At 41.7% G+C, this 13,032-nt stretch overlaps 1 protein-coding gene across 12 annotated transcripts in view; it reads right to left on the bottom strand.

The window, feature by feature from the left end:
* Unc80 (unc-80 homolog, NALCN channel complex subunit) overlaps positions 1–13,032 on the bottom strand; it is a 201,309-nt gene that overhangs the window by 153,398 nt on the left and 34,879 nt on the right. For 10 of the 12 annotated variants that reach the window (XM_063237423.1, XM_063237430.1, XM_063237424.1 and 7 more), the window contains 5 exons: positions 12,399–12,667; positions 10,886–11,257; positions 6,678–6,824; positions 2,751–2,898; positions 504–652 (listed from right to left, as the gene is read on the bottom strand). In XM_063237423.1, the coding sequence (XP_063093493.1) occupies positions 504–652; positions 2,751–2,898; positions 6,678–6,824; positions 10,886–11,257; positions 12,399–12,667 (1,085 nt within the window). The remainder of the gene's footprint in view (positions 1–503; positions 653–2,750; positions 2,899–6,677; positions 6,825–10,885; positions 11,258–12,398; positions 12,668–13,032) is intronic. The other 2 variants (XM_063237426.1, XM_063237433.1) reach the window with 1 other exon arrangement.

The following is a 13,032-nucleotide window of genomic DNA, read 5'->3' as shown; positions in this document are numbered from 1 at the left end:
TTGTGATTTCAGTGGTTTAGTTGGCACAGTGTTCTGGGAGGAATAGCTAAAAGGTTACAGGGCTCCATAAGAGAAAAACAAAAACCAGTTTTAACAGTACGTGTGCATTCATCTTTAAAGTATATCCAGTTTCAATAACATTTGGTTCAACATTCTTTAATATTTCACAAACCAATAAGCAGTGCGCTTGCACCTTCTTTCTGAACGGCCCTAACCCTAACCCTAACCCTAACCCTAACCCTAACCCTGACCCTAACTCTGACCCTAACCCTAACCCTAACCCTTGCAATGATTTCACCGAACAGAACACAACCTTTGAGATGAAAGAAAAGTCAACCTGCCCACAGGGAGGGCAGTGAGGAACAAGGAGAAAGGCATTGATAAGGCCTCACTGTGAGTTACTGGTGACTCCGGGGGAAGTGGATACTTCAGGTTTCAGCCCAGGACCCACTCTGTGAGCACAGACACAGAACTCCTGGGGGAAGAGGAGGGGAGCTTCTCACCAGATTCTCCGGGCTGTGCAGTTCGTGCGTGGTGGAAGCACAGCGTGTGATGAGCGACTTAAACATGGCACTGACGATAATGCCTTCCACATTCTGGGCTGTGGATTTGTTGTCTACCGTGGTGAAGTTGTTTCCGAACCCAGCCTTGTCTGGAATGCAAAGACACAAGTTACAGACAAAGTTTCTGTTCAGCTACACAGTCTGAAGGAGTGAGGAAGGAAAATATTTGGCACCCAGAAACAGGGAAGAGGTAGACAAAATCCAAGCACAGAGGACTGAAGACGGCTGGTTTAACAGCCTCTAAGCAAACCTGGAAACAAGTGAATCATAATCTTCCCTGTCTTTCCTTGGCATTTCCAACAGAATTGGTAGAGTATTTTGACTGCTGTCTTCTTAGCAAAAAGAAGGGTATTGACTTTTGACTTCAGGGTTAGAGTAATCTTTAAGTAAGTGACCACTCTGAAAAATGACCTGCCAAATGTCCCCTTTAGGCAGAAAGTGTCTGTGGGGAGGAGGAAGGCGGGCTCAGTGGAAGCTGCTCAGTGGGTCAGAAGTGGAGGGAGGTAGAAGCAGCCAGTTGAGCCAGTCAGCGTACAGGAAGAAGCAGAGAGAAGCTCAAGAAGGGGACTCATATAGACAGTGAGAAAGGAACACCCTGTGCTCAGCTGCAGAATGTTGCCAGGTACCTCTCGGTATGTGGAGAGAGAAAGTCTGCAACACTCCCACTCCTCAGAGAGCCCCCTTGTGACCCACACACATATACAATGCCAGGGACTGAGCCCACCCATCCTCATAGTGTTTTCTACCCTCGGGGCTCAGGTACTCAGCGGCCTTGCCAGAAATCCCTGTGTGGCTAGTGAGCTACCAGTAGGAAAGAGATCCAGTCTGAGATGATCATACAGGGACCCATCTGGCTGATCCATTCACTGCGGCCCACATCCACATCTCCAGAATCCCAGGAGACACACATTGCCTTAAAATAACACATTTCCTTGAAACGATGGGGTCACTTCTATATTTCACCTTACTAAAAGAAAGATTTCAGTCTAAGCTGATGGTGCCTATCTCAGGTAACTTTAAAAAATATTACTTTGGGAGCAATAATTTCTCTTGGAGATCTCAACTACAATCCTCAGTTCATTGCTTTTTAAATTTATCATATGCTTGGCTCAAAGTAATTCTGCTAACACAGATTATGTTTCTATAGATGAGCAATGCTTTTAAATGTGATAATCAAACAATAAAGCCTGGGATCCAACCAGGAAAACTGCTCCAAAATCTATCAAGTGGATGTTCAATATAAATTAATTAACTATGAATATTCGCATGCAAATATGAAGAATAAAAACTTTCAATTGATTACTGCATTTGCATGCAAATGGCACAAAAGGGGTTGAGTCTCTTATACATGCAGCTTAACTGTGACTGTTAATCTTGATAAGTGAACTTCATTAGATGAAGAAATTCCTAGCTGATCAGGACAGCACACTGTTGTGGGTACTGGGGTGAGTCATGGAGGTATAAGCTCAAGTACTTACATGCTCTGCTCTGTTCTGCTTCCTAACCACAATGCATTGAGCAACTTGCTCATCCATGACATATTTCTGCCTTGGAGTCAGCCTACCATGGACTGAACCCCTTGGAAATTGAGCCAAATTAAAAGTCTTCCTTTAAAGTGTAGGTTTGGGTATTGTGTCTTTAGGACGGAAAACCTAATACAGTAATTTAGGTCTCTATATTGGAGTTATAAAATAGGTTATAGGCCTCTGTATGGATTCTTTTGCTTAGCTGTTAAAAATTAATTCTATATGTATATACAAAAAAATCACATTATTCCTATGTTTATTGTGACCACATGTATTTATTTTCTCTTTGCTGTTTTATGTTTTCAAAAACTGCCAAGCACCATGCCTAACACATCTTAGATACTCATTTCATACTTATTGAATTAATAATTTTCTGTCTGTAGTGAAACTGGGTAAGAGAAAGTCATGTGAGACACAGCAATCCTCTGGTTAGTAATGTAAAGACGGAGAATTAAGGTGAGGATGCCACAAGCTTTACCAAATTCTCACAAACCGTGTCCTCAAAGATGATGTGCGGGATTTATGCTTGTGCTCAGTTACACCCACACTCACGCGTGCGTGCATACATCTCTCTTCTTCTAACTCCATCACCACAGATGGAAACACTACCTGCTTCACCTCACATCGATGGCTCCTCGTACTCGGGGGCAGCTTTACTTACTGTCGGTGACCGGCTCCATACAAAATCCTAGCAAAGCATGCAAGAAGTCCACTACATTATTGAGAGAATCCTTGTTCACATAGTCCCTCATGGTCTGGCGGAACTGCATCTTATCTAGCTTATATAGCTTAGTGAGGCAGCTCTGGGCCTGCAATGAAGGAAGAAAAGTGAAAAAGTCAAAAGCACCAGCGTCAGCGACAGGTGTCATGAGTCTAAGACAGAAGCCTTCGGAAAGCAAAGACTTCCCTTCGCCCCCACTGGCGGGTGCCAGGCAACCCCCCAGCCCCACCTGTCAAAGCAGGGGCAGAGACAGACTGGGCCGTCCCTGTGCACTTGCATAGAGAAGAAGCACTCCTCGGGAGAAGCCGGAAGCTTAACGTGCATCCCAGGAGGAGTTCAATATTTTCATCAAGATCAAGATTTTAGGATCTTAATGAAAATAATGCAAAGTGTATATCTGCGATGAGTCACAGCAATTCATAAGGCTTTGTGCCCCTCCCAGGTCGAAACTCAATGGGGCAGAGAGGGAAAGCAGGGTAGGAAGGAGGGTCCAGTGCCTTGAGACACATAAGAAGTATAAAATAAAGCCTGGTTTGTTTATTTTTCTGTCTGAATTTGGTTCTGAAAATATGGTGTTTAAATACAAGTTAGCTTCATGAGCACAAAAACAAGTTGGCTACACACTGCTAAAATACCAGCCTGTTTCTTAGGAGTCAGCAGATAATTTTGCCACCTGTTAAAAGGAAAAGGGTACAGTTCCTGCCACCACAACCAATGAAGTGACGATTATTGGCTGTAGAAGGAAGCAAATAAAATGCTGATACTGCCCAGGAGTGTGGGGCACCGTCTAGCTCTCTTCTAGGATCGAAAGGAAAATTCCATTTGTGTGGTGCTTTGCTGTTTAAAACACAGTTCTCACACGAGCAAGCATCACATGTGACTTTCACATCTTTTTTTTGAGTTTTCCCTTGTTACAGGCAAGAGGAGTGAAGCTCTCAGATGCCAAGGACTTTTTCCTGGTTGATGCCACAAATTCCACAGCACAGTCAAAACTAGAAGTCAGGGCCTTGTGTCCTAATCCAGTTATTCATCCTGTGATATATATTCATCTCGTTAATGATTCAGAAAATGATGTTCTTGGGAAATGTGTTTAGATACCACCCATTAAAAAAAAAAAGATTTTGGACGATTAGTAACAGATCAGTTGGTATCTTGGGGAAAGAAAAAAAACTGTTTGTGAACAAAAGGGATACAAGAAAACCCACCATGATGGGACAGAATGGGAAAATGGTAGCAGCCTTTGGGTTGAAATAAGCTGCCAAAGTACCAAGAGAGGAGGGAAAGTGTGTGTGTGGGGGTCACCATAAGTGAGGACAGAGAACTTCTCACCACCAGGCCAAGGCGGGGAGTCGGACTGGGAAGACGGTGCATGGTACTGGTGGGCTCTCAATGATGACCCAGAAGGAAACTGAATCTGCACTACAATTTTAACAAGCCCCAGGGAAAGACACTTGGAAATTTTAAGAATGAAAGACAGAAAGTTAAAAAAGAAGAACAGGAAAATAGCTACAATATCAGCAGCTAGTTTGGTATTATCTTATTTAATCAGTCTAGCTATATCACAGTCAGATGGACTTTAAAAATTTTTTTCTTCACTATGTACTGACAGATCTAAAATCAAGTATTTTTATTCCCACAGAATTACTAGTTACTAGATCCCATGTAAATTCATATATTTTATTAATTTATTTCTTATAAAATGGATGCTGTGTTATAAAGTGAAGTTTGCAAAACACTTAGGTAAAATATGTTCTACACAAATAATTCAAGTATTATTCCATAAAGAATTTGTGAAGAAATTTACTTTAATATTTACAAAGGACTTTTAAAATCCTGGATTGGAAAATCTTTAAATATAGATTATTCCATGTACTCTTTAAAATACACCACATGGGTCTCATTTCAAATATATTCTTTAAGGATCTTAGGTTGCCTACACGTTTTGCATGAGTTCAATAGAAAGTTCAAGTTTAAAAATAAGATTGTCAAGCCTTTAAATGTTTAGTTTCTGAATGAAGGTCCTAAACAGCTTCAAAAAAATAAAAAAGTGTTACAGAATGAGTTCCTTTTCAATAATTTGGTAAAGATTCCATCAATGATCTAAGAAGTGTTGCAGGGCCGTGGGATTGAATCACTAAGCATCTTAATGACTGTCATTAAACAATCTGCTCCTTAAAAAAGATATAGAGACTATGATCTGCTAAAAATAAGAAACACTACTAACTTTTTCAACAAAGGTAACTCCTGAAAAGGGAAAGGTAGAGAAGAATGTGACTAACTTCTTGAGCTAGACATTTTTCAGGGGAATCTCGCCAACTTGGATGTCTCCGACAATATGTTTATTGAACATCAATAACCCCTCATGACCTCTGTAATGAGCCTGGAATACAGGGATTGTCCTTTAGGTCAACCTGGCATCTGGCTAGAAAAAAGTAGCCTGGCATCCTCAGCAAAGCATGCACACTCATAGATACCAAGCATGGTAGACAGATACTAGTAACAGTCACTTTCATAACAAGCAAGCCCTGCTTTCTGCGAATCCAGAAAGAAGAGACAGTTGTCAGAGCTAGTTTGTATCCGCCATGAGGGCATGACACTTTGGATTACATTTCGGCTCTTCGTCTCATGAAACTGGTCTTTTGCCTGAAGAGTGAAGCTGTTTAGTTAACCTTCTAGGCTTTATTTCATACTGAGGCAGAATTGAAAAGTTACAAATTTGCATCCCCATGTGCAAAGGTGGCAGCAATGTAAGCTTTCTGTTGCTTTATTAGTATCTTGACTTGGAAATTTTGACCCTAAAATCTTGATCTTGGTCAACATGTTTGAGTTGAAGAATTTTGAAGTCAGTTACTTCGAATATACCCCCCATATACATATAACACAGTGAAATAATAAAACATAATATAAAAGAAAGATGGATAAATAAGTAGATGATGGATGACACATTAAACAAGAAACCCAGCATGCTAATACTGTGTGAACACTCCATGACAAAACCTAACACCACGGAAAACCGGGCTGGTATCAGACTTTGACATGGTCCCAAATCTCTGTCAAGCTCTGCTGAAAGGTTTTCTGGATTCGGATTTGCATCAAATCCTTAATTTTAAGAGAATATTTTCTTATAATTTTAATGCAAATGTATGTGTGAGGAAACTCCCAGCTCAGGCTTGCTGAGAAAGTAGATTGTTGCTCAATTCAGATGGGGAAACGCAGCAATTAGTGACGCAACGGAGACTGACCCAGGGCAAATCGATTCCATAAGAGTTGCACCTGCCTGGGCAGGAATCAGTGCAGAGTTTCAGGTTTCACACAGTTCTGAGGGACAGGATCTCAAATATCTAGAAGTCGAGGCTCATTCTCAGACAAAGCAACCAGAACATTACTGGCTACTTTTATAGTCCTATTTTGTCCCAATAAGGGCCATTTTCCATGTCTAAGTAAGAACAAACTGGGTCTTAAACTTTGATCCCTTTCTCTAATATAAAATACGCTTCTACAGGACCCAGACACATGATCAAAAAATCACTAGTCACAGGCCAGCAAGGGCTTGCTGAAGGTTCTCGCCTCCACAAAGTTCTTCAAACTGCCCTTCGCACATTCCAATTATGCATCCTTTCACCAACCGGTGCTTGGGCTGCTTTAGGCAGGAGGCAGAAGAGTTTTCCCAATGAAACCTCCCTAAGCTTGAGTTTTAGGTGTCTTGAGATATCTTGTGGGACACACGCCCACCCCAAGACGGCACTGAAGATCTCCATGAAATGCAATATATTTTAGGGAACACTGACCCTCATTGTCAAAGGACTCATTCCTCAACTGGAGACAGGGAAGAGGGAGAGGAAATGGAATCTACTTTACTTCTCTTACATTCTCTCGGAATACCTGGTGTCTCAGACGATCTCCAGAGAGCCCTCGATGTCCTTCCCCGCAACCATAGGCACACCCCAAGGACTTCACAATCTTGATGAGCATGGTAAGGGCCAGCCTATGGTTGCTCACCGGTGTGCTGTCATCCTAGCGCCCGCGATGGAGAAACAAGAAGTCAGTTTACTGGATCACTGAAGTCCTCTCGCCACTAAGATGCTATGCATTTTGTGATTTAAATAAACCAGGTGATTTGCAATAAGCACCTGCCTAAGGGGAAACAGAATTGTCAAGGGCTCAACAAACAAACTCAATTTTTCTAAAATTTAGCACCTGAATTGAAAGAAAGCAATCAAGTTTTGAGGGAAGGAGCACTGATCTCCTCATTAGAAGACACACTCTGTGTCAATGGTGGTGAACCTGACATGCATGCTGCAGCCGCCATTTGTGATCACTGGAAGCTCTAACAGGTTCGTCATTCCTGCCTTATATCCTGGACAGACTCAGAACAGCTGCTTAGATGGACATGATGAGACCATCGGAGATGAAGGCAAAAAGCTTTCTGTGAGAAGGCTTCTAATAATGCCACCAGGTAAGGATTATTGCTCAGCTTTGGGAATTGACCTGTATTTGGAACTCTGGAATCTCAAGACATTTTTGAGGAATTTTTCTAATTGTATTCTCTTCTTGTTCTACAGGATACATGCGCAAGCAATGTGAGAGTACATGGAACTTACTAAACATGCAACTTGATTCTTCTCTTGAGAATAGATAGCAAGCTCTCCTGAGAGAACTGTGGGAATTATCATCATCCTCTCATTGGCTCTTTCTCATCCTTTCTTTTTGTAAGTGGAGAGCATGGTTCCCCCAAAAGGCACCTTCTTGAATTACTGTATTTCCTTGTTGCTAAGGGAAGATGCTGAGCCCAAGGAAAGATGCTAACAAATGGGAGAGCCATGTCTTTGGTGGTGGCAGACACCCTTGGTCCTTCCAGCTACATTCAGCCCTCAGCACATGCACTTTGGCCCTAGAATTCTAGCTTTTTGTCTTTACTTGGCTATGATAGTACATACTTTAACTCATCTTTCTGTATTTTAGTTTCTTTGCCTGTGAATTAAAGATCCTAATAGCTGCTTTTTCTGCTTCACAGGTTTACTGTGTCAATGAAATTACAGATGAGAATTGCCCTGCCATTGTAAGAGACTTTTCTCATTGGTCCTGGGGTCAGGTTGACACGCAAACTTTGACCACATATTGAGAAGGACTCCAATGTGGGCAGGGTGTGAAAGGGTTAAGGCGCTATCTAACTCTTATCATCTGCCTTAACCGGTAGGGTAGAGGCTTTTCTCCATCAAGGTTCTATAACTGGTCCTTCTTGGCCTATCTGCAAATTCCTATATTGGAAAGAGTGCTGCACCCTAGAGATTCTCTTTGCAGAGGAAAACAGTCTTTCTCTGGGCTGTCAGGTGTGTCAATGGCTGACAGCACTCAGCTGAGCACCCTCCAGGGCTGCCTCCAGCTGGCCAGCTGCGGCCACCATCAGACCAACCCTATGCTGCTTTCCTGGAGGCAGCCTACATCTGATGAAATGGTCAGTAGCATTAATGTGGGGAGGCTGGTGCTACAGGTCCGCATTCCCTGAGGATGGCTTTGCAAAGCCATTGCAGACCCAGAGCCTCCTCTTTCATGAAACATTCACCAACTGAGAAATCATCTTTAATTTGGTGTCATCTTAGCACCAGCCTTTAGTTACTGGTTAACCATAGCAAAGCTACTCAGCCATTGTGCTCTATGCAGTGGGAAACATCCTAATCCCTAACTCTGGAGATGTGAGAGTCCAGTCAAAACATGTAAGCCTCTGATAAAAGCAAAATAAATGTTAATTATTATTACTAGGAGTGGGCGCTGCCAACCTCTGGGGCATCATTAAAAAAGTCCCCTTTTGGTGGATGAATTAGACAAAGCAGAGCTCCCTGGGTGGATCGGACCTCAGATGAGTGACTCTTTGACCGGAGCTAGAATCAGATTTCAGCTCACTGGCTCCCATACTCAAAAGCCTCCGGGTAGGACACAGACAACACGGTCAGATGAGCAGTGCCTCAGAAAAAGTCCCCCACAGCAATGGCTTACTGGGAAACATACATTATATATATGCTGATTACACGGTTTTAAATCACTATCTGCTCCTTTGAAAATTCTCTAGCTCTGAAAGCTCTTTGTAAATATTTGCTCAGGTTTTTAGTTCTTCAGATGTCCTTGGGATTTAGGTTGCTTTCATAGGTGATGTTCAGAAAGACATATATAGCTACAAGCAGAAATCACAGGTATCAGAAAAAGATTTGAAGCTCTCAGGAGTACATTAGTAGCCAACACAGAAACAGAAACTTGATCTTCCTTTTGGTCTTAATTCCCCAAGCTTCTGGTACTACTAGATGGCAAAATTAGATAAAGTCTCTGATTCCACTGAAAATAACGGATGGTTTTAGGGCAAAACAGACCTTTGTAAATTACAGACACAAGGTGCTTCACCTACTACCAGGTTTCATTTGATAAATTCTTTGTACTAAAAAATATGTAATATTATTTCAAGAACTAAGCAGGTACACAACATTTATCCCCTGGCGACTCTTTTGGGACTACGTCAGCTGACCTTCAAACACCACATACTGACCAGCAGTGACAATTTTGGTCCAATAACTTGTATAGTGTCAAGCTCTAATGTCTAATGTCTACCTGATTAAGACAGGAGAAGAAAATCCTCAAGGAAAGGATAAGGAACTCAACAGTACTGAAGCAGGAATATTTGGATCAGAATCTATGGATATTGGGAAGGTGAAAGATTATGAAACTCAGAAAATTAAGTATGTGCTAAGTGAGACTGAAAAGAGAAATTATAAAAAAGAATTCTACAATTCTTATCAGATGTGAAGACATGACAGCATATAAGAACATAATAGGCAATTTACAGTTTATATAATGTATACAGATGGCAGAATTCTATTACTATATTACATTTATAAATGCTTGACATGATAACAGATTGCTACCTATTAGAGATTCAAATTTCTTGATTTCAATTTCTGAACATCGTTTTCCAGCAAGAACCTCAAACTGCAATCAGTGTTAAGTTACACGAATTTAAGCCGTGGTAATTTGCATATAAACTCAATAAAATGAAATCTTGATGTTACACACAGAGATCATAACTGGTGCTGCCAAAGCAGAGGAAATGAAGTTTAGAGATGATCAATAACAAGAAGACAAAAGCAGCTGGGACCTGGCGCAGGAGGACACGAGAGGACCGAGGCTAGGAGAGTCCTGGGCCAAGCCAGCGTCACACAAGCAGAGCTCTTCCCCTGCCTTCTCCTTAACCACAGTTAAAGCTGCCTGTGAAAACTGTACCTAAATCAAGGCAGAGTTTTATATTAAGGAAAATTATATTGCTTGTTTGCACCCTCCTAAAATTCCTATATTGAAGCCTTAATTCCCGAACTGATGAGCATTTCGGAGTCTTCTGGAGTTAATTAGAATTCAATGAGGTCAGATATTAGGTAGCCCAGTGGGATTAGCCTCATAAAAGAAATACTAGATACCAGATCAGTACTCTCCATCTCCATCTCTGTTTCTCTGTCTCTCTCTCTTCTTCCCCCTCTCCTTTCTTCTCCCACACACACACAAAGAAAAGGTTATAAGAACGCATACAGCTGTGTCTCTTAAGTCAGCTAGAAGCCAAGAGAAGACGCCCTGGAATGCAACCGCCCTGCTGATACCTTAACCTTAGACTTCAAGCATTCGAATCTGTGTGCAGTAAATTTCTGCTGTTTTAGCAGTCTACAGCACTTTGTTATGGTAGCCTGAGCAGATTTAGACGCAACTTCAATAGACTAGACCCTGCAAGTCTTGAGAAAGAGGCCAGCCTTGGTGGCTTTCTCAGAATTATTGCACTGTAATGTATCTGAGATAGTCTGCAGAAATAGCATGACCAAAGAATTAGTTCCAACACTTGATGCCTGATGGTGGTATTTAGATTTAGAACACAGTCTCAACAGATTATTTCTACTCAGGCCTTCTGAGAACGTAATGAAAAAGTGTACACAATCGCAACTCTCTCACTCTTGTGACTAGTTGCTGTTTTGAGTCAGTAAATTCTGGACAAGCCAGCACCGGAAAGGAGGTTTTCCATGAGGGCACAGAAGGAGGCTCAGTCGTACCTTTTCTCGGTTCTTATCATTCTTCTCATAAGGACCACCTCCACCACCGCCACCTCCTCCTCCTCCATCGCCTCCTCCGCCTCCACCATCTCCACTTCCTCCTTGTTCTCCTCCACCGTTTCCAGCTCCGCTAACTGAAGGGCCCCCAAATGCACAGGTGGAACTTCCGGATACCCCTTTGAACTGAAAAGTTCCTTCACTGGGTCTCTTTTCCACAGTCTCATTTTCCTTGTTGCTACTTTTCTTTCTGTTCTTTTCCACACAGGGCACAACCCCAAGTTGAAGCAAGCATTCCACAATGTTCAGGGCCACGTCACAGATGCGAGAGCTGATGTCATGGTTAAGGACAAGATAAACAGCCTTCAGAACCACCTGTTAAAGACCAAGATAAGTATACGAGGATTATCAGTGGTCCCTGCTTTATAAATTTGGTTATTCTGTTTAATCCGCTTCCATATCCTGTGCTGTGGATTGGCTCATAAATAATTCAGACAATCTTCAGATTTCCTTATCTGAATTGCATTGGAACCTTGGGTACGTGCTTAATATAGAGTATAAATCACCAAAAGAATTAAAAACACCATCTTCATTTGTCCTCCAAAACCCGCCAGGATGTGGACAATTACAGGAGTATCAAAGCGTAGTGAGTTAAAAACACAGCAATTATTTACCCAAATGGAAACTTGTTTGACTGATTTTTAAAATCAAAGTATTTCAGTTATCTACCTTTTTCTCTCCACAAAATGAATAAAGAATGATGGCCTTGTGTTCATAACAGAGAAACACTCGCAATTGTATCATTAGTTACCCCTCAATTTTAAAGGCACAATATTTGCAAGTTTAAATTATGAGTCTTTAGGAATTTTAATACTTTAAATTATTTGCTCAGCCTGCTTCCCTAATGTGCAATAATAATGTACATGGGCTATAATTTTAAAATATAAAAACTCTTTCATTTGCTAATAACTATATTCAAAACAGGCATTCTTCAAGCATGCAAGCTTAAATCTTTTAAGGATTTAGATTTATTTCTCTGGCTACGCTGGAGGCATGGAGTCTTATTGCTTATATAATAAAAGAAAATAAATAACCCCTGATTCTCATTCTGATAAAAAGGAGTTTACCAAAGCAAAATACATGTATATTTATATGATAGATATATTCAGGATTCACTCAAAATTCTGGATTATAAAAATTTTCAGGCCGGGGATTGAGCTCAGTGGCACAGTGCCTGCCTGGCAAGTGCAAGGTTCTGAGTTCAATTCCCAGTACCAAAAAAAAAAAAAAAAAAAAATTTCTTTTGGAGATCAGATGGAGTCTAATGCAATGAGTAGGAAAAAATAAAAAGGGGACCTGCATAGTTGATGCCCTTGTGAAGTTTCTTAAAATAGCTTTTTAATTTTAAGATTGAGTGCTTCTAAGAATCTATATGGCCATTTTACCCAGCCTTGTAAAAAAGGAACGAAGGGCTCAATCTCTTTGGAGCTTCCTAAGGAAAGTCCCTGCTTCTTACCGAGAGATCCAGCATGCCGTTCTTGTGAACAAAGTTGTTGGCACCATCACTGTGCTCCGTGTCCTCCAGGTAACTGTAGTTGATGCAGGAGTCTGTGAGGCTCCGAGGCAGGTTGGCACATGCCAGGGGCTCATGTGGCATCTCTGGGATGGGCACCTGGTTGCAAAGCTTCCGCATGTGCTCGCTGAAGAAGTCTGCGTAGCCTACGTTGAATGATGCCAGCGTGGTGTTGAAGGTCGCCACAGTGATAGTGGAGATCTGAGATCGCACTGATAAAGTAAAAGCAGTGCCTCAGTTTCCCTCCTATTACCCCACCGCCGCAGTCAGATAATTACACTACTGTTTGGATCATGATCCTGAGCATAGCTGTCGCTTTTTTGGGGATCTCATTTGCACACTCAAGCTATTCTCAGTTCCCATGGAGCTGCTGGGGCCACACAGGCCATGTCACAGCAACGAACAGTGAAAGTTACAGGAAAACGGAACTGTAACTGGCTGCCTTGAGGCTAAGGTTGGGACTTCACTGACACTGGGTGGATTTGAACGCCTTGTAGATGACAGACTGTGTTGGTATCGACTACTTTAATTAAAATATTGTCCCTGCCACGGATTTAGTTCAGTGACATAAGCACCT

This window comes from Cavia porcellus, unplaced genomic scaffold, assembly GCF_034190915.1.
Source record: "Cavia porcellus strain 051 isolate PalLab524CR breed Dunkin Hartley unplaced genomic scaffold, mCavPor4.1 scaffold_26, whole genome shotgun sequence".
Taxonomy (NCBI): domain Eukaryota; kingdom Metazoa; phylum Chordata; class Mammalia; order Rodentia; family Caviidae; genus Cavia; species Cavia porcellus.
This window is presented reverse-complemented; position numbering and strand designations above follow the sequence as displayed.